The sequence below is a fragment of the Phascolarctos cinereus genome, unplaced genomic scaffold, assembly GCF_003287225.1.
Source record: "Phascolarctos cinereus isolate Bilbo 61053 unplaced genomic scaffold, phaCin_HiC Scaffold_3;HRSCAF=262, whole genome shotgun sequence".
NCBI classification, from domain to species: domain Eukaryota; kingdom Metazoa; phylum Chordata; class Mammalia; order Diprotodontia; family Phascolarctidae; genus Phascolarctos; species Phascolarctos cinereus.
Window position 1 is genome coordinate 41,986,783 of NW_027555736.1, and position 24,868 is coordinate 42,011,650.

At 42.1% G+C, this 24,868-nt stretch overlaps 1 protein-coding gene and 1 long non-coding RNA gene across 2 annotated transcripts; one reads left to right on the forward strand and one right to left on the reverse strand.

Moving 5' to 3' along the window:
• Positions 1 to 566: 566 nt before the first annotated feature.
• MTG1 (mitochondrial ribosome associated GTPase 1) lies at positions 567 to 16,386 on the forward strand. The gene is given in 12 exon segments (XM_020994593.2): positions 567 to 767; positions 3,158 to 3,222; positions 4,083 to 4,187; positions 8,382 to 8,462; positions 9,195 to 9,251; positions 9,629 to 9,661; positions 9,663 to 9,720; positions 10,791 to 10,852; positions 13,276 to 13,372; positions 13,653 to 13,734; positions 15,258 to 15,370; positions 15,988 to 16,386. Coding segments are annotated over 12 exon segments (1,008 nt in total). The 5' UTR covers positions 567 to 655; the 3' UTR covers positions 16,131 to 16,386.
• Positions 16,387 to 17,087: 701 nt separating this feature from the next.
• On the reverse strand, positions 17,088 to 22,165 carry LOC144456253 (uncharacterized). Its single transcript, XR_013485176.1, has 2 exons — positions 22,081 to 22,165; positions 17,088 to 17,200 (listed from the first exon to the last, which is right to left on the reverse strand). It is a non-coding gene; the product is annotated as an uncharacterized LOC144456253 (long non-coding RNA).
• Between the last annotated feature and the right edge of the window lie 2,703 nt (positions 22,166 to 24,868).

Consider the following 24,868-nt stretch of genomic DNA (forward strand, 5'->3'; position numbering starts at 1 on the left):
GCTGTACAGAGGTAATAATATTACACTAAGTGAACTCCCAGCTGTTTGAATAACTGTACCCAGTGTCAACCCTCCAGGAAGTCTCAAATGACTTGGAGGAAGAGAGAAGGCACATTTATTAACCTGCAAAAGGTAAAAAATGGAGGGAAATAGTTAAATAACACTTTAAGCTTTGCAAAGCTCTTTACAAATATTACTTCATTTGATCCTCACAACCCTGTGAGGTAGGTGCTATTATCATCCCCATTTTACAAATGAGGAAACTGAGGCAGAAGTTAAGTGACTTGTTTAGGGTACCCGCTAGAAAGTGTGTGAAGCTGGATTTGAACTCGTTTCTGTAAAATAAGGGGGATATGGTGGACAACCATTAAAAGTTTCTTGCAGGGTCCACATTCTCCGGCCCTCCCTCTGGACGTAGACAGAGCAGCTGCAAGGTAGGCCCAGGAAAGGGGAGGGAAGGAAAGTTGATGGAACCTCAAGCGCATCAGGTCAAAGCCTCGCGCAGTCCCTTGCGCATGCGCAGTTGCCAGAGCGGCCCCTGCAGCACGCGGAACGAAAAGCGACCGAGGTGCGCCGAGAACGGGGACGAGTGCGCGCTGCGCCGCGACCGGAAGTGGCCGGGCCGGGCCGGCACTGGTGCCCAGGAGACCAGAGCATGAGGGTACCGGCGGGCGCGCTATGGAGCGCGGCCGGGGCCGCCTGGCGGCGCGGCTTCTCCTTCGCGGGCCAGGACGTGGCGCGCTGGTTCCCGGGACACATGGCCAAAGGTGAGAGTCGGGGAGGAGGCCCCGCGAGAGGTCGCCCCGCAGTCCTCCGCTCCCGAAGGCGCTCTGGCCTCTGACCCCTGCGGGGGAGCGGCTCCCTCCATCTGGGCATGCGCGCAAGGAACGCCCGGCCGGCCTGTACGTTCAGTGCCACTCGTATTTATTAAACGCCTACTGTGTACGCGAGACGCTTTGCTAGGCCCTGGGACGCAAAGAACCAAAACGACCCCCGCCCCCCATGATCCCCGTAATGCTGCCGCCTTTCCTCTGAGTCTCCTCCCAATTGATCTTGGCTCTAGCTTGTACGCCGTGTCCCCCTTTAGACTGTGAGCGCCTTGAGGGCTGGGACTGCCTTCTGCTTAGCGCTCAGCACAGTGCCCGGCGCGTAGTAGGTGCTTCATAAAGGCTAGGTGTTGACCTGTGGAGCAGGCTTCCTTCCAGTAAATGCTTGTGGTTGACCTCTACTGCCGGGGGTGAAATCCCTCCCTTGTGATTTTGGGCAAGTCACTTAACCTCTCTGGGCCTCAGTTTCGAGGCCTGCAAAATGAAGGGGTTGTTGGGTGATCCTTGAGGTCCCGTCTAGCCTTAAGTCTGTTAGTGACTTAACTGAGGCACCACCTCCTTCCCGAAGCTTCCTTCCCTCTTCTTAGCTGGAAATGAGCTTGCCCCTTTAGATTCCTCAGCATTTTGGACCTCTCCTTTGCACTTATCACATTCGATTCAGCAAACGTTTATTAAGTGACTGTCTATAAGACAGGTAGGTATGAGGGACTCGGCACTCAGATTAAGACCTAAGAAGAAGACATCTCCACAAATAACTGATACGAGGCAGAATGACAAAGGAGAGAGCCAGATAAAGTGCTGTGAAAAGTCTGGGGAAGGAGAGATCGCTTTCCCTCTTCAGCGACCTGCGAAAGCTTCATGAAAGAGTCTGCACCTGAATTGGGCTTTTGAAGAAAGGGAAAAACAAGTAGATAGAGATGGTGGAATGGAAAGGGGAGAATGAATCTAGGCATGCAAAATGGTATGAACAAAGGTAAAAAGGAGAGGACAGGAAAATAATGAGTTCGTTTTTTGAATATTCTGCTATGTAAATATTTTCAGACATGTCTTTCTCCATGCTTTTGAGCTCTTTGAGGGTAAGAACTGTCCTATTTCTCCTTTGTCAGACATTGTCTCCATAGTGCCAGGTAAGCATAGTATTCTTTTACACTCATATAGTAGGTTTAATAAATGTTGAATTGAATCACTTACTTTTTGAGACTGTTGTAAGGAAAGTCGTGTGTAAATTCTAATCATGCTTCAAGCATGACTTCTTTTTTTAAGGTTTAGTGTTTTTTTCCAGTTAAAAATATTTTCTCATTCTCTTACCTCCTCATTGGGAATTGAAGAAAAGAAAGTAAAGCAAAACTCCTGTAACAAATATGCATAGTCAAACAAAACATTCTTTCATTGGCCATATAAAAAAAAATGATGTAAATCTAATTCTATACCCTAAATCCATCATCTCTTTTTCAGGTGGATAGGATGTCAAGCATGATTTCTTAATGAAATTTGGGAGATTAATGGGAATGTTACATGAATTTCAGCCTCTTTAGTAATAAAAGTGTGTTATAATCATTTTGTTTTTTAAGAAATGTTATTGAAAATTTTATTGATATCACCTTATTTCCTGGCCAGTGTTTTTAACATTGCCCCTGACCTTCCAATGAATTTTTGTTTTTCTTAATAGCCCAAACCAGTGGAGTCATTAAATCTTTTAATGATTTTAGAAGTATTTCTGGTCCAACCCCCAACAGAAAGCTTGAATGCTTCTATTAGGTACTGAATTATTTTCTTGGCAGTTTTTCTGGATAAGCGACTATCTGGCTTTTACTTGAAGACTTCCTTACTTTTGAAGGCAGGCCATTACACTTTTACGTAGTTTTAATTGTTAGGAAGTCTTTTTTTAGATTGAGTGGAAATCTACTAAAACAGAAAGGGAATTGATAAATAAATGTATGGAAATTCATGTATATTTGTATTCTGTCGGGGTGAATAATAATATATTTGGCATTGCTATATTGTTAGAGTTCATGTTAAATACAAATTCTTACCTTGTCTTCTCTAGCTACCCCTAAAGCACTCAGTAATTACTAACTCACATTTTTATAAATTTTAGGATTTGCAGAGTACTGTCCTATGAGGTACTACAGACTACCATAGGTACTGTACTGTACTATGTAAGTACTGTAAGGATTGTCTTCATTTAGCAGATAAAGAAACTAAGGTGTTGTTGGTGTTTGTAGTTACACAGTTGTAAGCTTCTGAATGAAGCAGGATTGAACCCAGATCTCCTGATTCCAGGTGCAGAACTATTTCTACCGTGTCTTAGCACCTTCTCTGTTTTACAGGTCTCAAAAAGATGCAGAGAAGCCTGAAGCTGGTAGATTGTATCATTGAAGTGCACGATGCTCGGATATCCTTCTGTAGTACTGATTGTCTCTCCAAAGGAATTGGCTCATAGTAGGGCAGGAAAAACATTTGGATTTGTCTCCCAGTGTTTACAGTTGACCCTTTCTCCTCTCTCCCAAAGTTTCTTCTGATCTCAGCATTCTTAGTCTAGTGAGCTTCCTAGAGCCATCTTTGGTCAGAACTGTCCCTAGTGAGTTCTGTTAAGAAGAAGGCAGTAAAGACAGTGTCATCCATCATGCATTTCCCTTAACAGGAGTCCAGTGTGTTCTGGGTGGAGGTGACTAATTTTGACATTTGTAAGAGCTTGATTGGCACCACCCACAGAACAGGGAGATTAGTAAGGAAACGAAATTAAAATGAAAGTTCTCAGCCGGAAGAGCCCAAATGGAATTTGTCCCTTTGTGGGTTGACAGATTGTTTTGGACACCTTACTTACAGTTGTTTGTCATTTTGATTGTGACTAGAAAGCAAAGATAGTAATTCCATATGCTAATTAAAGTATTGAGGGTTTCTTTTTGAGCAGCTAACATTTATTTATGCTCATTCAGAAAGGCCTTTCTAGGAGAGGAAGAATCCTTTATAAATGATCTTTAACGTTAAACTAAGGATGAAAATATTAGGTAACAATGTGGTATGGCAGTCCACTAAAAACAGTATTGAAAGAACATTGGTTCTGTTGCAGGTTGGTAGGAATGTGCTAGTTTGAGTACTGGAATCAAACTGTGGGGTTTTGTCTTTCCTGTATCTTGCCTTCCTGAGAATTTCAGAAGAAGGAGCCCACTTATTGTATAATCAAATTAGAAAGGATTTATGTGTCTGGAAATATCTAAGTGTTTTCAAGAACTTTTCCCTTAATTTTGGAACATTCCATTATCTGGTCGCAATCCTTTGTTCCAGGAAGCTCTTGGAATTAAGCCTCACCTACTTGTACTTAACAAAATGGACTTGGCAGACCTTAAAGAGAAGCAGGTAGGTATGTATCTTGTTTATAGTCGTCTTCAGCACTGTCACTTACTGTTCTTTAAAGTTGTCCCTTGTCTGGTACATTGCTCTAAGCAAATGTAGAATGGATTTATGCAAATAATAGTTTGGAGAATGAATGTTTGATTTAACAAAAGGGTCCTTCAAGATGATCTTTATTGTTTCCTCAAATAAACTGCCATGGTGAATTTCAGTTTGGATTCCATTTACCAAGATCTGATTTGCATATAACTTCCCGGGAACTCGTTCTATTGCATTTGTGTTATCACAGGAGTAGCTCATTCTGTGATGGTCAGTAAGAAGCTGGTACATGTCCAGTTGAAGAGAGCCAGGATTTTGAGAGGAAGCAAAATCATGTCACATGAGGGACATCAAAATATCTGGGGGGTTGAAAGGAAGGGGAGGAGGAGTGAGATTAATCCTGGGAAGAGAAGCCTTTGGAAGGGCATGGTAAGGCTTGAGATTTGGGAAGAGCTGTTAGGAGGAACAGAAATTAGCTGCAGTTCATGTGTCTGGAGAAAGGAAGACTAGGAGCAGTGGGTAGAGGTTGTAAGGATGCAGGTTCCACAGACTATAACTTCCTTACAGTAGAGATGACTGAAAATGGAGTATGCTGGCCTGGGAGACAGTTTCCTATTACAGGAGATGTTTACATAAAGCCCAGATTTTTTGTGAATTTCATAGTTTGGAAAACATTTATTATTAAATACCTATTCTGTGCTAGGTGCCAGGAGAAATGTAAAGTAGAGATAAGATACAGTACCTGCTCTTTCGGAAATTATGGTCTAGTAGGGGATATCACACAAATAATAACTTTAATACAAAGTAATATCTATAAATATATGAGGTACGAAGGGAAAGGTATCATTTAAGTTGGATTCATAGTACGTAATTCAGCAAATTGAGGATGGGAAGAGATGTTGCAGGTATAGGAAACAGCTTTAACAAAAGCATGAATGAATGAATGAATGAAAAGCATTTATTAAGTGCTTATTACGTGCTAGGCCTCTTGCTAAGTGCTAAGGATACAAATATAAAAGATAGTCCCTAGAGGGATGGTAAGTAGAGCCATAGGACAGTAAGGTAACTGCCCTTTTCAAAAGCTGTGATATTATTCAAATCTGGCCTCAGACACACTTAACACTTACTAGCTGTGTGACTCTGGGTGCGTTATTTAACCCCGATTGCCTCACCAAAAAGCAAAAAAAAAAAAAAAGCTATGATATCATTTATTTGATTCCAGTACTCAGAGAAAGTATGGAGATGAGGGAGTATGATACCTGTATATTGGTCAAAAAATAGTCCAATTTGGCTTGAGTAGAAAGTATTTGGAAGTGGATAATGTGACCACAGCTTCGAAAGATTGGTTGGTATCAGATACTCTAAGGCCTTGAATGGCAGATTAAGCAATGTGAATTTTCATGTTAAGCAGTAGGGAACCTGGAGGGATTTTTATTGGAGATATGAAATGACTAGATCTCTTCATCGCTGTGACTTCCAAATAAAATCCATTCTGTATTCTTTCACCTTCAGTCATGTTGAATCCTTTAATGAATCGGAGAATTTTTAAGCTGAAAGGAAACTATTAACATCATCATTTTGCAGGTGGAATAGAAACAAGGCCTAGGGAGCTTGTGACTTTCCCAAGGATGAACAGTGGCAGAGGACTGCTGGCCAGGACCAGAATCCCCCTCCTTGGCACCATATAATCACTGCTGGAGTTAGAAGGGACCCCCATTTTTAAAATGAGGAGACTGAGGCCCAGGAGGTTAAGTGACTTATGAAAGGTGACTCATGTAGTGATCATCAGAGGCGGGACATGAACCCAGATCCTCTTCACTGCAGATGTTCTTCCCATGCTGGCCAGGGCCTGGCGCTTCTTCCCATTGCCCTCTGGCCTAGAAGCCTGGCTATCCTGGAACAGTTGTGCAGTGTTTCTTTGTTTTGAAATGTTTCACTGTGAATTTCTTTTCTGTTTAACAAAGAGTAAGATTTCTTTTGAAATCACACCTGGAATTTTGGAGTTAACTAACGGTACAAATGCGTTCAGTAGCAAGCATAGGTGTCAGTTTGCTCAGTCCATTGTGTAACCCCTAATCGTGTGACTTTCAGCCACAGCTGTTTCTAGGCTAACATTAAAGCGCACACCTATGCTGCTATTGTTCATTTTGGAAATTCAAAACCCAGCCTTTGGGTATTGATGGCATTTTGCATCATGTGACCGTCACCCCAACTGTGCATGCGTCTGGTAGTCTTAACTAAGAATCAGAGGTATCCCTGCTGTGCAGCACAGGCAGCTACGGTTCCCCTGAGAACAAGCAATTGTACGTAGTACTTCTGAGCACTCACATTTGCATCCTTAGTTGCGTATTAGTACCTTTTTTAAAAAATATTTTATTGATGCCCTTTGTTTTTGCATCACAGTTTCGGGGGAGGTTTTCCTTGCCCTGGCAGCTGGTGTGCAGTGGAGAGAGTACTGGCCTCAGAGTCAGGAAAACCTGAGGGTGAATCCTGCTGCCTCAGACATTTCCTGGCTGGGTGATCCTGGACAAGTCACTTTATCTCTCAGCCTCAGTTTTCTCCTCTGTAAAATGAGGATAATAATAGCACCTACTTCATAGGGTTGTTGTAGAGAATCATGTGACATAATATATTTAAAATGCTTTGTTGCTGTAGAAATGTTAGCTCTCTATACAAAGAAAAACAAGCAAAAACACCCAATTGAGTGAGTGACTGAAAATGTACACAATAATGTGCCCCGGGAGTCACCATCCCCTCTACCCTAAGTAGGGTAGAGAAGAAAACTCTGTTTTAGTATCTCTTTCCTGGCACCATCATCGTTTTTTTTCCAAGAAGACTTTTTCTTCCTCTTTTCAAATGCATTTTTATTTGAAGTTTTTGAGTATTATTGGTGCTTAAACTGACTCTGGCACAAGAAGCGTCTTTCTTCTAGTGAGGAGTATGGAATCCCAGAACACTGGGACTCTCTTGTGATGCAGGACGGCAGTGTCATCCCTACAAGGCACAAAAAAGAGAATGTGTCCACATTTCCCAGAGGGGGGCTTCAAAGGAATGATAGAGCTTCCTTGTTCTTCTCACTAGCTTAGCACAGCCAGAGCCCTGCTCCTGGGAAGGAGTGTAGGGACCAAGACTGTGGTTTTAAATCTGCCCACCCCACGCTTCTGGGTCCCATACTAAAGCAGGGAAACAGAAATGTTCAGGTCACAGGCCAGAATGACAGGAGGACAAGATGGTTTTTGTATATTAAAATAAGAGAATAGGACTAATAATTTTGAAATGTATATATGTTTACGTAGTAGAAGTCTCAATAGGAACCGAATTAAGCGGTTAATTACTAAAACAGTAAAAGATCTCTCTTCCTTACATTGTCCAGTTGAGTGTTACTCATGATAGAGGTCAGCAGTATCTGGCAACACATTTTTTGAACATCTTAAACTTAGCTTCTGAATATGGCTCATGTCAAAATTTACTAGCTGATGCTGACATTTGAAATGTTTTGGACTTCTATTGTAACCTGCCCATTACTTTGCAAATTAAGGTGGGTCAAAGTTTAAGGACAGTTTTGGTTCTCTCCTTCATTCTTGAAGAGGACCAAAATGATATCACTGTGTCGAGGTCAAGGTACAGTCTATCTTACTGTGGCTGATCAGAGCAGTATGAGCTCAGAAGGCTCTACCACAGATCAGGCAGAAATAGTCCATGTGAACATTTGGAGTAGGGATGTCTCTAAATTTGCCCATCTCATGTCTCTTTTGAGCTACTGCAATTCTACTTTGCTCATAGAGCACAGCACCTTCTTTGATGTGGGCATGTCATGCCAGTGTTTCTCATATTTCACAGTTGATCCCAAAGTTCTTCAGAGAGACCTCGAGAATGTCCTTGTATCACTTCTGTGTGGGAGGGCTTGCATTGTGTGAGAAGTTCTATCCAACTAGAGTTGAATGGAATCAACCAATTTTTGTACTGGGAGAAACCAATGTCATTTTACAAATAAGAAAGCAGAAAGTCAAAGAGATGAATTGACCTGTCTATGGTCATACTGAAAGTGGTGACAGAGCCTGCACTACATATAAGCCAAGTTCTTTAGTCTTTTCCATTAGATCACACTGTTGTTGGCACTTGTATTTATTATTTAATATGAAGTTATTTTGTCTTTTTTAGAAAATCGTGGGGCACCTGAACAAAGAAGGAGTGAAAAATGTAATTTTTACCAATTGTTTAAAGGATGAAAACATAAAACAGGTATTTTATTTTCTTCTGTTCAGAAACTTTCTATTTAATGTTCTTGTGAAGATAGATAGGAATGTAAAGTATTTTGAGTTTTAAAAAGACTTATTTATCTTAACAAGTTTTAAGTATTGATTTTCCCATTGCCTTTATTAGCAGTTATAAATCTCTTGGGCAAGTGCCTCCTGAGTCTCTTCCGTAGAATCAATCTCTGAGGCATGCTGTAGTGAATATTGAAAGAGCAAAACTTCAGGACTTATGGCTGTGAGGATTTCTAGACCCTTTCTGGAAAATAGCCCATTTTACTTTGACAGAGAGTGTTTCACACTTTGACTGTTTCTTCCTGTGTTAAATGATATTTTCAGTTACATCTCACTTCTCTAAATAAAGCCTAAATGAAATCACCTGGATAAGAGAGAAGTAGTACCCCATTTTATGAGGGGTAGGATTAGAGCACAGAGCAGTTAAGTTGTTCCTAAAGGTTGGAGATCAGAATGGGATTCAGGTCTCCTGGACCTGTACTTAAAAATTATTGCTTCTATAAATGAAAAAAGAAAGCAAGTTTCCTATTAAAACCATGTAGGAAAACAGATGGGATACAAGAGGTCATCATCGATTATTCCTTTAAGGAATGATGAGGGGGAAAAATACTGTTGTTCCAGCCTTAGGTGCCAGGAAATTACTAATCTTTGTGGTCAAAGATCAAGCCCATATAACTGATTGTTTTTTATTGATTTTTTTTGGTAGATTGTTCCAGTGGTTACTGAACTGATCGAGGGTGGCTACCGCTATCATCGAGGAGAGGTCAGCTGAAAGGGCAAAAAAGGGGAAGTAAGAGTGCTGAGGAGCTCTGTAATGAAGCTATCATATGTCAGATTTATAATACAAAGCAAGAACTATGGGCCACAAAGAAAATACATTTGCCAGGCATAAATGTATTCTTCTGTATTGTGGTAGTTTAATACCCTCCTCTTTACTCCTTCTAGTAAAAACAGAGTTGAAAAGCTCTCTGAAGTAGTTTTTTTTTATTGTATCATTAATGACCTTGTTTAAATTTTTGACGGATCCTGAGGTTAGCTTTCCTCTGGTATTTCTGTCAGCATGAGGGAATCTAGTGTGACCCTGGAGCCTGTCTTGCAGGGGTACTGGGCTTCCCTTTCTTACTCAGCTCTTTGTTGCAGAACCTGGAGTACTGCATCATGGTGATTGGTGTGCCCCAATGTGGGCAAGTCCTCACTCATCAACTCACTCAGGAGGCAGCACCTCAGAAAAGGTACTGGCTTCTTGGTAGAGTTTTATGCTTTTTTTTGACTTACCTTTGGAGAAACAGACTTGGGGGAGCAGAGAAGACTGCTAGGGAAAAAGTAAAAGGGAAGATTTGTTTTGTGTTTTTCTCCCAATTGATTTAAGAAAAAAATTACTGTAGACTAAAAACTCATATACAGATTTGTCCTAATGCTTTTTTCCCATTAAGAAGCTCTGTCTGAAAGCCTAATGTAGTAATGGATTTAATATTGACCAAGGAGTTAGGAGGGTTGCGTTCCATTCTATTGGAAAGTTTTTCTTAGCTTTATGTTTAATCTTGAGCAAAACATTTTCATTCCTATATTCCTTCCATTAGTAAAATGGGAATTGTTTTTTTTTGCAAGCTTTGATGATTCCTTTAATTGATTTATGTTTAAAGCAAACTGAACTGGATAATCCAAAGTACTGTGGACTCTACAGAACTTTCACATCCTAGGGACTTCCCTTAGAGTTGTTTCCTTGGCAGCCCATATGGTTCTCCAAGAAAGGTTTGTTTCTATCAGAGTCCATTTATGAACCACAGGAAAAAAAATATGGTGTCCTTTCTGGTCATCTTGATTTTTAACCCCAGTCTTGGTCCTAACTTGCTTGTTACGGCAGCCATTAATTGGTATGTGGCTGTTGCACATGAAAAATTTTAGGTCTTTGACACACTTGAAATGAAAATTCAGTTTATAGAACTTAAGTGAAGTTTTCAGCATTCTAGAAGAGCAGTACAGTTCCAGTTATGTGGTAGCCATTCAACAAATGAATCAAAATTTTTATGCTTTTGGTACAAATTTCAGAGGCAAGGAATCTGCTTTGATACTTCTGAGACCCAAGTCCCTAGCCCCTTTACCTTGAATTCCTGATTCAGTGAATGAGGGTGAAGGCTGGGGGAGGTTTCACTGCTCATTGGATAGTTTATATTTTAGACAGTCAGTCTGGCACTGTGCTCAGCTTTACCAGGCTCTTAATAAATGTTTGTGACATTGAATTTAATTTCCAGACTACGTGATAAGTTTGTTATGCATTTGACTTTCTGTCTTTCTCTGATAGGAAAAGCCTCTCGAGTAGGTGGTCTGCCTGGGGTCACAAAAGCAGTTATGTCCAAAATTCAGGTAGTGTATATTTGACTGTTGGCCCAGGAGAGCCAAATTATTCCTTTCTTGATCTCCCTAGAAGTAGAAGGAGGGGAGCTGTTTTTTGCTGCCTTGATTTTTAAAGAAATGAATTGGAAGTATCTTTATATTTTTCTCAGAATATAATGAAAATGATGAAGGTAAATAGTGAGTTCCTGTCATGTAGAACTCAAGACCATTCTTTTATGACCCTCTAATGCAGAAACCACATTCGTTGGTCTTTTTTCAACATAGTGCTTTACAATGCAATGCTGAATTCATTGGGACCTCATGGAAATCTGTCAGGCTGGAGATGTATTCTAGTCCTAGTCCAGTCATTGAGTCAGTCACTTAAATAATCTTTTGTCTCCATTCCTGCAGTTGTAAAACAAAGATTATAATGTGCTAGAACTTTTCCTGAATGTGATAGCTTCTGGAGCAGAATTCAGTATGAGTTGCACGCAAAGGGATTCAGAAGATGCCATGGTAACCCAGCAGGATTTATAATGCAAAGAGCTGTGGGACGGGAGCCTGTGCCTTCATCCTGGCATGAGCAGCTCACTTCCTTCTGAGTCTCAGATTCCTCGTTTGTAATTTGGGAGTAATGTTGGTGTTACCTTTCACACCTGGTGGTTGTGAAGAGTCAGTGCAATCAAGTGTAGGATGTGCTTCATAACTTTAGGCAGAGAACTCAAGGCCTGCTCCCATCTGCTTGGCTGAGTTCGAAGGTAAATAAAAGGGTGTATTGTTTAACAAAGCATTCAGTGTGATGTTCTTAGTGGTTGTAAGATGGAGATTGGTTAGGCAGTAGGCCTGTGATTTTTCTGGTATGGGGAACTCCCAGAAGAGGAAACGTTGGCATTTTCTCTGTAACTTACAATCTTTGTTATCAAGAGCATTGTGAGTGATTTGCCCACAGGATCCCACCTCTGGGATGTGTTCGGGGGGAAAGGGAGAGACTTGAACCCAGGTCCTCCTGACTGTAAGGCCAGCTCTGTAGTAATGACATCTTGCTTCCTGTCTAGTTTTAACAGTTAATTCCTTCCCAAATCTGTGCTTTCTTGAAAAAAAGAAAGGACTTGTGAGAGTGAGGGGTAACTGATGGACCAACTGTTTATTTCCTCCCCTACTCTTTTTGTGATATGAAGCAAAATTGAACGTGGTCTCCGTCAGGCTGGGTGGGATGAACTTACAGGACAGGAGTTAACCAGAGTTTTCGGGCAAAGACGGGCTGTGACCTGTGTCCTGGGAGAGAAGAGCTTGTGTCAGGGAGCTCTCGGATCCATTAGAGAATTTGAATGGCTCTGTTATTGTCAGTCAGGTGCCACCAAACCTTACTCTGATGCTTCTTTGTGACTTCGGTTGTTGGGTTCTTGAGAGATAGACCAGCAGAGTGTGAGCCTCCTAGTCTGGCAGGGTTTGGAGTACGAGCCCAGTGACAACATCTTTATCTGTCGGCTGAGGACCAGCCTAGCTAATTTCAGACAGGCTGGTCACTGGGCGAGCTGTAGGCAGATGAATTTTTCAGCTTCCTTGAATCTTCATCTAGGCGCAGCCTGCACAACTTGTGGCCCAAGGACCACTTGCAGCACGCCAAAGGATTTCCCCTGCACACAAAGGATGTTTGCCTCTACCTTTTTTGAGCGCCGCAGGAAATCCTTTGGTGTGCTGCAAGTGGCCTGAGGGCTGCAAGTTGCGAAGGCCTGCCTAATCTAGGTAATCCAAGCCATAGGGGCCAGTATTCTACCTAGTGGAGGGAAGGCCCATACCAGTAAAATCATAGATTCCTGAAGTCGGTATTAGTGCTATTTCCCCAGTATCTTTCTCCAGAAAGCTGAGACCAATTGCATACATTTTCTAAGGTTGCCTGTATGATGTTCCCATTTTGCAGGTGGTGTTGTTGTTCCTCCTTTATTCATTCATCTGTTTATTTATTGAGGCAGTTGGGGTTAAGTGACTTGCCCAGGGTCACAGCTAATAAGTGTCAAGTGTCAGAGGTGGGATTTGAACTTGGGTCCTCCTGACTCCGGGGCCTGTGCTCTATCCACTGCTCCACATAGCTCTCCCTATCCTTCATTTTTGAAGAGGACCAGTGAATCACTAGAAAGAGAATCATAGAAGGCTTTTTACTTATCTCAGTCAATGGCACAGCACGAAAAGGACCCTGACTTTGCAGCTGTTAGACTAGTTAGATTTGTAGCTTCAAGATCAGCCTGTCATTTTAGTAGTGATAGTTTGTGAGCCCTTGTTGGCCTTAAGTGCCGTGGCTGTTGCTTTCACTGTTGGCAGAGTAAAGAGGACCCCCCTCCTGGGATTATTTTTTCCATATGCTAGCACACTGCTTGGCATAGAGTAGGTGCCTAGTAAATGCTCTCTTGGTTGATCATCTCTCTTGATGATGGATTCTGTGTGTGCCCAGCCAGGTGTGTGAGCAGCCTCTGATGTTCCTGCTGGATACTCCTGGCGTGCTTGCTCCACGGATCCAGGATGTGGAGACTGGGCTGAAGCTGGCCACCTGTGGTGAGCTGTGCTTATGTTGTTCTCTAGCATCTCTCCCCATTTGTGTATGCTACATCGAATGTGGCCATATTGGCTGCGCTTTTCTCCTTTTTTTCCTCTGTTATCTTTGCTGCTCCTACAGGTGTGAGTGGAAGGTGATTTCTCATTGGAAACACCTCCTTCGCCAGCTAGCCAGCTTCTCTGTGTCTTTCTTCTCTGTACAAATTTTTGTGTACTTCTGATAGGTTGATTGGGCAATTCTGTACTCTGGGAGTCATCCTCTCCCTTTTTTTTCACATAGGAACTATATTGGACCATTTGGTAGGAGAAGATATCATTGCTGATTATCTTCTTTTCACACTTAATAAGCAACAGCAGTTCCGGTGAGTAAATAGAATGACATTTATCCAGACTCTCTCACACGTTAAATTTGTCTAAGCTTATCATACTTTCTGAACTTTTCTCGGTTTTATCCGTCAATTGTGGGTTTTGTTATCCTCATCTTTATATAGTCAGAGTCACAAAATTTCAAAATTGGAAGTCATCTTGGTGTTCATCTAGTCTGGTTGATACCCTCTGAAGAATCCTTGCTGCAACATACTTGACAAGTGGTCATTTGACCTCTGCTTAAAGAATTCCATTTGAGGGGAACCTTATTCATTCCTTCCTGGGTCATTCCATTTCACTTTTGTATAACTCTAATTATTAGGAAAGTTCTCCCAGATACAAAGCTATGAGTGGTAGAAAATATATTGGAGGGCAGAGTAAGGACCTAAAAACTTTTTGATAAGACATGAAGTCTGACCAAATCTGAGGTGACATTCCGAAGGAATAAATGTAGAATCTTGAGCTTGGAATAAAAAAATGAACTTTGCAAGTACACTATGGGCAAGGCATGGCCAGATAGTTGTTCATCTGAAAATTATTTGGGTACTTGGTGGCCTACAAGCTCAGTGTGAATCAGAAGCCAAAAAAGCTCCTGTAATCTTTGGCTGCTGCAAAGGAGGCTTTTTATGTAGTAGTAGGAGGGGGCAGTCCTGCTGTGCTTTGCTTTGGTCACAGTACATACGTCTGAAGTACTGATTTCAATTCTGAGACCCACTTTTTGGGGAGGCTATTCATAGATGATGGCCAAGATCTGGGAAAGCATATCCTTGAGAATAGACTGTTGGGAGTGGTGGGATGGGGAGTGGAATAGGAGAATGATACCTGTCTGACCTCAGTCATGAGGCTCAGTCAGGGCTTTCATGTGGAGGAGAAATTGTCCACAGAGGGCGGAACAAACAGTTTGTGTAAGCTGCAGGGGCAGATTTTGGTTTGCTTTAAGGAAAAACTTCCTAAGGAGGTTTGGGGTTATTTCATTGGTCTAAGAACACCTATTTAGCTAACTCTACTAAAGCAGAGAAGTAGATACTCTGTGACACTCAGATGTAGCAGGATGCCTGGGGCAGTGAGAAAGGAGGAGTCCTTCCTGACTGCTCAGGGTGACACAACCAGCAAACGTCTGCATACCTGGGGGCAAGTTTTCTACCCAACATGCTGTTACCTCTCTCTTGACAGCTGGGGACATCAACTTGTGAAAAACGTACTGCTTTGTGAGGCCATGTATTCCCCTTCTTTAAAGTCCTCAAGGGCTGAGTGATTATTTGTTAGGTCTCCTGGATGAGATTCATGTTCATCTGTGTGTTGGACTAGATGACTCCTGGGGACTCCTCCTGCCCTGAGGTTCTATGATTATAGCTATATAAAGTCATTCTGGTGAGCAGTGTTGATTCCTGAACACTGATCTTCATGAAGGAGTTTTATTCCTTTAAAGCATGTTTTTTGAACAGCTGCTGCTTTGTGGAGCTGTTTTTTTTGAGTTCTTAAATACTTCTCTTTGGGTTTGGGGTTCTGGGTATTACAGGTATGTGGAGCATTATGACCTGGGAGAGGCTTGTGATGACATAGGAAGTGTGCTGAAAAGGATCGCTATGAAGCTCAAGAAGATCCACAAAGTGAAAGTGCTCACTGGGACTGGTGAGTCCTCAGAGGATGCAGACTGTGAAGATTGGGTCCCAGAGGGCACATTTAAGTGATTCAGTGATGCCATCTTTATGCCTGTCCAAGAAAGGGCAGGGAACCAACCTCCTACTTTTTTATAGGAGTGGCCTCCGTGGCAGAGATGAGAAAGTGCCATGCAGAGTGGGTCTCACCCTTCCTTAAACACATGAAGGGGTTGATAGACAAAAAGAGGTTTTTGTGAGTGTAGGGACTTTCTAGTCCCAAGTTCTACCAGCAGAACTAAGAAATGCTGTGAATGCCTTTGGTAACTCTTAAGCAAGAAAAAGAAAGAATTGGAAAGGATATAGAAAGAGGGGGTAAGAGTAAAAGACGAAGGAAGAGAGGGAAAGGGAAAAAGAAGATGTGCAAGGGCATGGTGTATAAAAGATGCCAACAAGTTCCTCAAGAGCCAGGGCAGGTTTATCTCATAGTTTGTATGATAAGATATACTCAATCTTGCTTATTTAGAGACCACCCCCCCAAAAAAAATTCTCAACACTGACATCATTAAACATGGCTGTTTTGGGCTTTGGGTCTTGCGCTCTGGTGGAAGTCAGGATATAATTGACTTACAATATATTTTCACCTCATAGGTGATGTTAATGTAATTCAGCCTAACTATTCTGCAGCAGCCTGTGACTTCATTCGAAACTTCCGAAGTGGGGTGCTGGGTCAGGTGATGTTTGACACTGCCATCCTGGAAGAACCTCAGGCCAACAATGATTCTGACTCCTGAGGCTGAGCAGTGAACGTTCTTTGCTGCTTCTACTCCCTGTATGGCCTCAGGCAAGTTACCTCACTTGTTGGGGCTCAGTTTCCTCATTTGTAAAATGAGGGAGTTGGAATAGAGGTCCCTTCTAGCGCTAATGGTGCAACTCTGAAACTCAAGTGCAAAAAATAGCTACTGTCTTTGGAGGCATCTGAGGACTTGGCCTTGATTTTCATCATGGCTTGGCAGAATAATAAAGTATTGTTTGTGATTTCTCCCTAAATCAGTGACAAGTACATTTTCAGGGCTAGGGTCCATGAAATGGGATAGTCATTGAATTGCTTTCAGATACTATGTGGGTTCCTTTAATAACAGTTCCTACTGTGGGCAATAAAGGAATTAAAACCCCCCCAATACTTCTTTGATACATTGTCAGCCAGCTGGGGGAAAGGGTCTTTTCTTTGATTTAATTGAATTTCACTTGTGAAGATTTTGATCATCATCTGAAGCAGCCATACTCCAAGCCAAGGAGTTGTCACTTTGTCAAAAGTAGACCTTTGCTTAGAGCAGTGATCCCTACATTTCTTGTTGTGAACCACCTTAGCACCACCTACAGCTTGGTTCCATGTGGTAACTCCCTGCTTAGTTTGAAATGGTCCTAGCTATTTCATTTATTTATTTATTTTATTGAGTTATTTTTTTGCTGAGGCAGTTGGAGTTAAGAGACTTGCCCAGAGTCATACAGTTAGTGAGTAGTATGTGTCTGAGGCCAGATTTGAACTCAGGTCCTCCTGATTTCAGGGCTGGTGCTCTATCCACTGTGCCACCTAGCTGTCCCTAGTGATTTAAAAAAATTTATTAGGAACTTGCTGTTCATGGTTGTTGCAGTATTCAGAGATTTCATGTTTAAGAAATAATCAGCTTTCTAATATAGTGGTTTATTTTCATGTTACTATTTCAAAACAAATAAACCTTGAACAAATATGGTTGAAAAGTACCTTGTGGTTTAATACAAGAACAGCTGCTCTCCATCCTGTGTTGTACGGAGGAAGTCCAGCTAAAGTGATTCCATTGTTGCAACAGTATATAATTCGAGCCTATGAAAAAGTCATCCAGGCAGTGAGCCATATATGCAAGTCATATGTCAAGTAGAACAGCTTGTAAGACAAAAGACATCAGACCTACCTCTGAGCTCCTTTCAAGATACAATAAGGAACAATAGTAGTCTTTATTTTTAAAAAAGTAATCTATTCTTACTAACAGTAGTAGTTAAGATAGCAAGGAGAAATCGTTCAACAAATGTTTATTAAAAAGAATATGCTTTTCATAGTGTTTTAGTCAACTGAATTCTGCCTTACTAAATTTTTTTTTGAGGATTTTATTGAACTAAATTATTTGAGGTTTTTAGCCTGTGCCATAATTCTAGAAAAGGCAGTATGGAGAAGGTTTATGGAGGGGTTCTTAACCTTTATTTTATCATAGATCCCTTTGGCAGTCTGGTGAAGTCTATGGACCCAATCTCAGAATAATATTTTTAAGTATAAAAAATAAAAAACAAACAAACTATAAGATTACACAGGAAACCAACTATACTGAAATATAGTTATGTCTGGTCTTTTTAACATTCCAGATACCAGTATTTCCTTGCTCTATACCAAGAGTTCTTAATCTGGCGTCCTTTTAAACTTTTAAAAATAGTTTATATTTGGGTTGTTAGTACCTGTTCCTAGTCTGATCACTGTAACCATGACAGGTGGGCACTTTCTGAAGCATTCCAATATCATTATTGAAGATGTCTGTGTAGCAATGTTGACAGCCAATGCATTGTATTCTCATAATCTCTTACTGGATTATAGGATCATAATGTTTGGTGGGACTTTAGGTCATTTGGTCCACCCTCTGATTTTATAGGTTTACCCTTCTGATTTTATGCATAAGAAAACAAATACCTAGAGAGTGAAGTCAGTTGTCCAGAGTTATACATTCACATCAAAAGTAGGTTTGGGAACATTAATTCCACTCCGGAGAGAAAGAGCAGTAATTATTAAACTTTATGGTCATTGCTAAATGCTGAATATATTTCATGTTCAAGTTTGCCAAAATTAAAGAAAACTAAACACATCTTGAGAAATATAGATGTGAGTTCTGATGTAAGAGTCCGTTGTATCCATTTCCAATTTTAAAAGTATTTAATGTTTGGAGTGGTTGTCATGTTTAGTTGATAGAGTCTTTGATCACATAGGTTTGGCTTTTTCCTTATCATTTGGTGGTACTTCTGTGGTTAAAACCAGCTTGAGTGTTGTAGGGTTACCATAGAAACCTGACATGTCTAAGCAGCAGACTTGTTAGTATCAGTTGACTTGCGTTTGGATTTAGATGATTATTTTAACAGTAGCAAAAATAGCTGCTGAAAGGAGAATTCAGAAAGATGTATGTCACCCCTGAAAATGGATACTCCCGACTAAAGCTTTGGAACTATTTTCCCTGCTCATCTGTCTAGTCCTCCAACACCATTAAAAAGATACTTTGATTAATTAACAGTTCTATAAAGAAAACTTAAAACTCCTTGATACTCTGTTTCAGATGAATCTTCAGTGGTAAAAATCTTAAAATGGTTTCCTTTCAGATTCATGATTTAAATACTGAGAAAAATGTAAACCTCAGGATTGCTAGTCTTATATTTTAGTATACCTGTTACTTCATTGAGGTGTGTTCCCTCTCTCACAGTACAAATCTCAATCTATCCATGCCTTTAAATTCTTTTCCATGGCCTCCCATAAATCTTGGAGAACTAGAAAAAGGTCCCTAGTCCCTAGGGTTGGACTCTTATGTACAAGCCCCTCTTCCCTTCCCCTGCCCCACCTCACCCCAACTATATACCTCATTTGCTTGAATCTTAGTATTCTTCACTGGCAGGCCACTCTGTAGTACCCTGGGGTGACTTATGGAACCTTTGGTAAAAGCACAGATCGGTATCTCGCTCTGCCAAATTTGACTGAAGTCATGATAACCGTGTACATAACATCAGTCTTGGCATGTAGAGAAAGACCCATGCTTATAACATGGGTTTCTCACCATAGAGATAGAGTATGGCAGTGTGGAGGCAGAGACAAACAGAGGGTGGTATATAACAGTGCTCAGATCTTTAGAAAAAAGTGCTAGGTTCTTTGTCCTTTTGGAGTCTCCATCTGGGTCAGTTCATCCAGGTTTGTTATGGAAATAATGAGGCTGTTGCCCAGGAGAAGGTTCTTGTCTTTGGCTGCTTCCTTGATTTCTTGTTCCAGGCCCTTTCACTTCCATAGATCAAGTTTAGTATGCTAAAGGGAACCTTTTTTATGTTGTTATAAAGTCCTGGGCAAGTTATATGAATAGCTAGGAGAAGCAGGCATTTATGTCTTTGTATCAGAAGTCCAAAAGGCACAAGACCTCTGCAGTCCTAGTACTCCAAAGCTCAGGTTCTGAGCCGTCAGTCTAGGGCTGCCATGACTGGCTCTTTAGCCAAAAGCACCAAAGATCGTACTGAACCTCTTCTAAGATTTTGTTGGTGGAAGCTTTCCAAGAAAATCCATGCACCTGTGATTGTTTTTCTCCAAGACTGAAGATCTATCTCTGTTGTGTTATGAAACACTGAATATCTTAAGAATCAGAACTCCTTACTGTTTCGGAGGACAGAACATGGTTAAGTACAAAGACCCTAGAACATAGTTGGGAAATAGCTGAATTGTAGATAGATGAAAATTGGAACTCTTCCATCTCCTGAGTTTTATTTTGTTGGCACCTGAAAATGAGAGAGTTTGGCCAGAAGGGATTAAAGCATTCTTTTTTAGTAAATATCTCAAAGATTTTCTGAAGTTAGACTGTTGTGTTCTTGGAATGAACGTCTTGTTTTTCCTTTGAAGGTGAGCATTCTTGGGGTCTCTGCACTGCACCTCACTGAATTCCTTTTGCTGGTAGAAAGAAAAAAGTGGCAAATTGTAATAGATATTGTTGAGGGGGGTAGGAAAACAGAACGGATCATAGAGTGCTCAGCATTAAAACTGACTTCAGTTTTGATTTTTTTTCTTTTTCATTGGATGCTGAAATTCGCTTTCCCATAACCTTTTTTTCAGGGCTGTTCCTTGAAAGGCATCAGAACAGGGGGAAAAAAACCCCACAACAGTTTAGTTAACAGTCCACTAGAGGAGTTTGGATCATAGACCTGAGGGTCTGACTTCTGTGGGGTGTCTGCATTCTTCTTAGTCTGGTTCAGACACAAGATTTCTATTTTCATTAGTCTTCATGATGAGTCACTTCAGGAGGAAGATTCTTGGGAGTTTGAAAAACCTTTCTATGAATCAGAAACTGGCTTTTACTCCTAGGGAAGGAGTTTTAGTGAAGAATAGTGGAAATTAGTAGGTAAAATCCCTACGGTTTGATAGGTGAGGACTCCCTTGCTGTTACAATAACTAATCTTAGTAAACAAAAAAAACCTTTGAATGAAAAAGATATGTAAGTTGAAATGTAATACTTCTCTCTCTTCTAAAGATAGCCTAAAGGGAGTTTGCTTCTTACTTCACACTCGTGGTATTAAATCATGATCTCTCCCCAAAACCCTGCAAACAATGTTGGGTACAAATCCAGGAGGCAGAGAAATAGGCTTAAATCAGTTGCTCCTCAACAGACCAGTTTCCAGAGTGGTTAAGTATTGCCACAGCCAGAAGGTAGATCAGCCCATAGGGCTGTGCCTGAGGAGCTAAAGCCAAAGAGAGAAAACATATGCAAGGAACTGAGGCCTCTGGGTGATGTCCTTGGCAGGGGCCATAAGACTCCTTTCCTTTAGTTAGAAATAAATTCCTTTTCTTGGCTTAATGAAATGCTTCAGAGGCACCTTTGTTTTTCTGCAGCAAATGAATTTCTTTTAGAGCCCTACCAAATTGTCCCCTCTTCAGTTGGATTTTGTTGAAATTTAGTTTATGCCCCATGATTTCATGTGCAAGGGCAGTGTGAGGAGGCAGGCCAGGTTTTCCCTCATCTTGAAGCTCTGGGATGACACTATTGCTTATCTGAGTGATGGAGAGCACCCTCTCAGTTTTCCTTCCTGTTGCTAAGTGTGTCCCCAATCCTCTGGCCTCAATTTAGGTATCAGAAGCATCCATAACTACTCTCTTTTTCATGCCTTGGGCTTTGGCTTGGGCTCAGCACCTCTTTTAGGTTCCTCTCTGAAGAGGGTATGAGAGTTGGAGTTGGCAATTGGAATCTGGAGGCTAGAAAGCTTTAGGGTTCGACATTTTCTCTTATTCTCAGCACCCCCAGACATTGGGAGAAGTGAGAACCATTTTGAAATTACATGAGTCAGTTCCCATAATATGGACCTTTGGGTGGAGTTCTTATGGGGAAAGAAATGGGGAAAAGGGTTCTATCTGGGGACTAATGCCATTGGTGATGGGGAAAAGGGTTCTATCTGGGGACTAATGCCATTGGGTGTGAGGCTATGTCAATGGGCAGCTAATGATGCCCTAGAAAAGTGAACCATAGGGAAAATACCCAGTCTGCCCACCCTGACTACAGGAGTTTTCTGGAGTGGTCCTCTTCATGATCCCAGGTAACCTGGTGCTTTTTCACCTCTGGGCCTGGATTCAGCTCACCTCACTATCCTCACTCTTGAAGCCCCTTTAGGATCTATTGGTAGTTAAGGAAGAGCTCAAAGGAAAGGAGTGTGCACAGTTCCTTAGAAGGTAAAAGATGAAACCATTAGGACAAGAAGGTGAGGCTGAGGGAAGTGGGACAGGGACAGGTGGGGTGGATGGCATATGGACCTTCCAGGAAAAGCTAATCTCTAAAGGGGAAACAGCTGAAAGAAGCCCAGTGTCAAGCAGAGGCTGAGATTGGGTTCCATGCCCCAAGGGTCAGTCCCTGATGTCCACCTGTAGCTGTAGACTCCTTCCCTGGTTTGGTTGCCATAGTAGAAATCCATCTCCGCGCCGTCGTTCATGCCTACCTCTCCAGACATTCTCCTCCCGGCGACCCCAGCGATTGCGCCTGCAGCTGCCCCTGCGGCAGCTCCAGCTGAGGCAGCAGCTGCAACCCGGAAGGCTGAGCCTGAGGAGCTGTAACGTGGGGCAGACTTCATCCGCATCCGGCTGCTGCTGCTTCGGCCCCTCCCACGGGCTGCTCCTCGGGCTCCACCACGACCTCCTTTGCTGGTGACATTCTCACAAAAGAAAGCAGCTAGGAGCAGGAGGCTCCAGCACATTATTGTTGTCCAGTTCATCTTTAGAACTGGAGCCCTGGAACCTGTGAGAGAATGGAGGTGATGAGACTCAGGCTGGGCCCACTGGGAAGTGCAGGAAGGGCTAGTGCGGTGGTGTTCAAAGCAGAAGGAACAGCCCTGGCCTCTTAGTCTTGGCTCTGTGCTCAGGGCCTGTCCTCTAGGCCTTGTTCAGAGAGAAGGTAGAGTTCCACTGGGAAAGACACAGATCGGATCCCAGGGTATTAAATTCAAGTCCATCCAAAAAACCAATCTATTTTTTTTCATTTATATAGCAAGTAAGAGTAGGAATGAGGATAGACTTATAGTTGGGCATGCTGTTTTTTCCTCCCTCCCTCTTTCTGTCAGCGTCCTTCAAGGGTGCTCAAGTTGTCAGCTTACTTTCCTGATTATTCCCTCATGTACCCCAGCCAGAAGTGTCATCCTCATCTGACCTGATGACCTTGTGGGCCCTCCTACATGGAGCATTTAGCATAGTTGGTGTTATATTCATTGGTATACGTGCCAAATCTCCCCGACTAGACTGTATGTTTCATGAGGACAGGGACCATGTCTTATCTCTCTAGCTCTTCCAGTGCCTAGCACAGCACATAGCGTATAGGATTCTTATTACATTGTGCCCTCATGACATTTATTGCTTATGTTGAATTCTACCAAATTGTAAACTCCTTCCGGGGAAAAAAAAATCACAACTATATAATTAAAAAAAGAAGCCCAAACTTTGGAACTTTAGATGAGTTCCAGAGGGCCCAGAAGAGGACTTTATACACAGCTAAGTAAATACTGGTTGAATTTTCTGCATTATGGGGCTTATTTGATGCTGAGAAAACCTATGATAAGGTTAATTGTTGTAGATTCCCCCTAAAGAAAATGCCAAGAAGTAAAATAGCCCCCACCCTGAGCATTCCTGCCTCTTCATTTCATTCCCTGCTACTTCTACAGCAGGTCTCTTGTCGATTATAACCCATTAAGGTGTATTTGAGAGGCAGATAATAATTGGCATTTATATAATGCTTTAAAGTCTGCAAAATGCTTTAGATCCATTGTCTCATCTTAGCCTCCCAATAGCCCTGTGAGGTATGCACTGCAGGTATCATCCAGCCCATTTCATTGAATAAGGAAAATGAGGCTTGAGTTAAATGACTTGCCCAAGGTCACAAAGCTGGTGTCAGAGGAGAACTTTGAACTCAGGTCTTCCTAATACCAAGCCTAGTGCTCTCCTACTAGGAAAACTCAGTCTCCCTAATCTTGAATGTGCTCTGTTTGGAGCCATTTAGTCTACTTAGAAAATGGATGTATTTCTATCATGGCAAATTAAGCATCTTTTCAGGAGCCCTGACAATTCCTTTACTGGAATCCACGACTGAGGGAGGAGGCCACATGGTTGCCCTGCTCCATTTCCGAGGTAGGGGTGGAGGCACATTCTTCTGAACTATGGAATTGAACAAAGCTTTGGGGTCAACGCTTCCCCTTCTCACTACTTACGCCTTAGATGTGCTCCCTCACCCCCCTCTTCCAAGCTGCCTTCCTGCCAGTAGTTTTAAGAAAGAAATGCAGGCAAACAAAGGTTTGACCTGGACAGTATTGGCTTAATAGCAAATATCTGGTTTCATACAATTTACATAACCCCTCCCTTCCCTTGAAGAGCTGCAGAACACTATTTCCTCTCCTAAGGGATCTTTGGAAATAGCATTAATTTCCCTAGGAACCACTTCTCAGGGGAATCTTCCACAACCAGCCTGAGTGGGGGAGGGGAAGTGAGATTCTGCTTTCTTCTCACACCTCCTTTTCCATGAGGGGTAGGTAGAATTGGGGGGTGGGGTAGGTGGGAAGGGAGAATAAAGCAAACATTGGGGCTCCCATCTAGCTCCAGAATGCTCCTCCAAACAGTGGATGTTAAGGACTCACATGGAGTGGTCTGCTGCAGGGCCCATTTTGGGAGTCCATAAAAAAGGTGGGTAGGAGAAAAAGTGATGAGGAAGGCTGTCAAATGAAGGAATGGAAGGGACTGTGAAGAGAATAGAAGGAAGGAAGGGTGAGGGAGAGGGATATGGAATGGAAGAAGAAAAGGGGTGTCTGGAATGAAGAAGGAAGGACAGGTTTATGAATATAGTGCTGTAGGAGGAAGAGGATTTGGGAGCAGAGGTTGAGAATCAAGGAGGGGGAGAAATGATGAGAATGACTGGAAAGGGGGTACAGTGAAGGGCAGAAAAAGAGGAGCCTGAAGTGGGAGATATGATGGAGAGGAGAGCTAGAAGAGTGAAAGAAAACAGGGAAAGAGATGAGAAGGAATTTGGTGGAATGGGGGAGGTGGGGCTGGAGCAACAATTAGGGGAGGTTACTAGCAGCTGAGGGAAGAGAGATCTCTTCCACCATTCTTTCCCTGTACCCCTTCCCCCACCCCGACGTTTAGGCATTCTTCCTTCCAACCCTGCCATTCATGCATTAATTCCCGGACCTCTCCTGTCACCATCCCTGGGCTCTTTAATCCCCGCACATCCCTCTGTCCCCGTCTCCC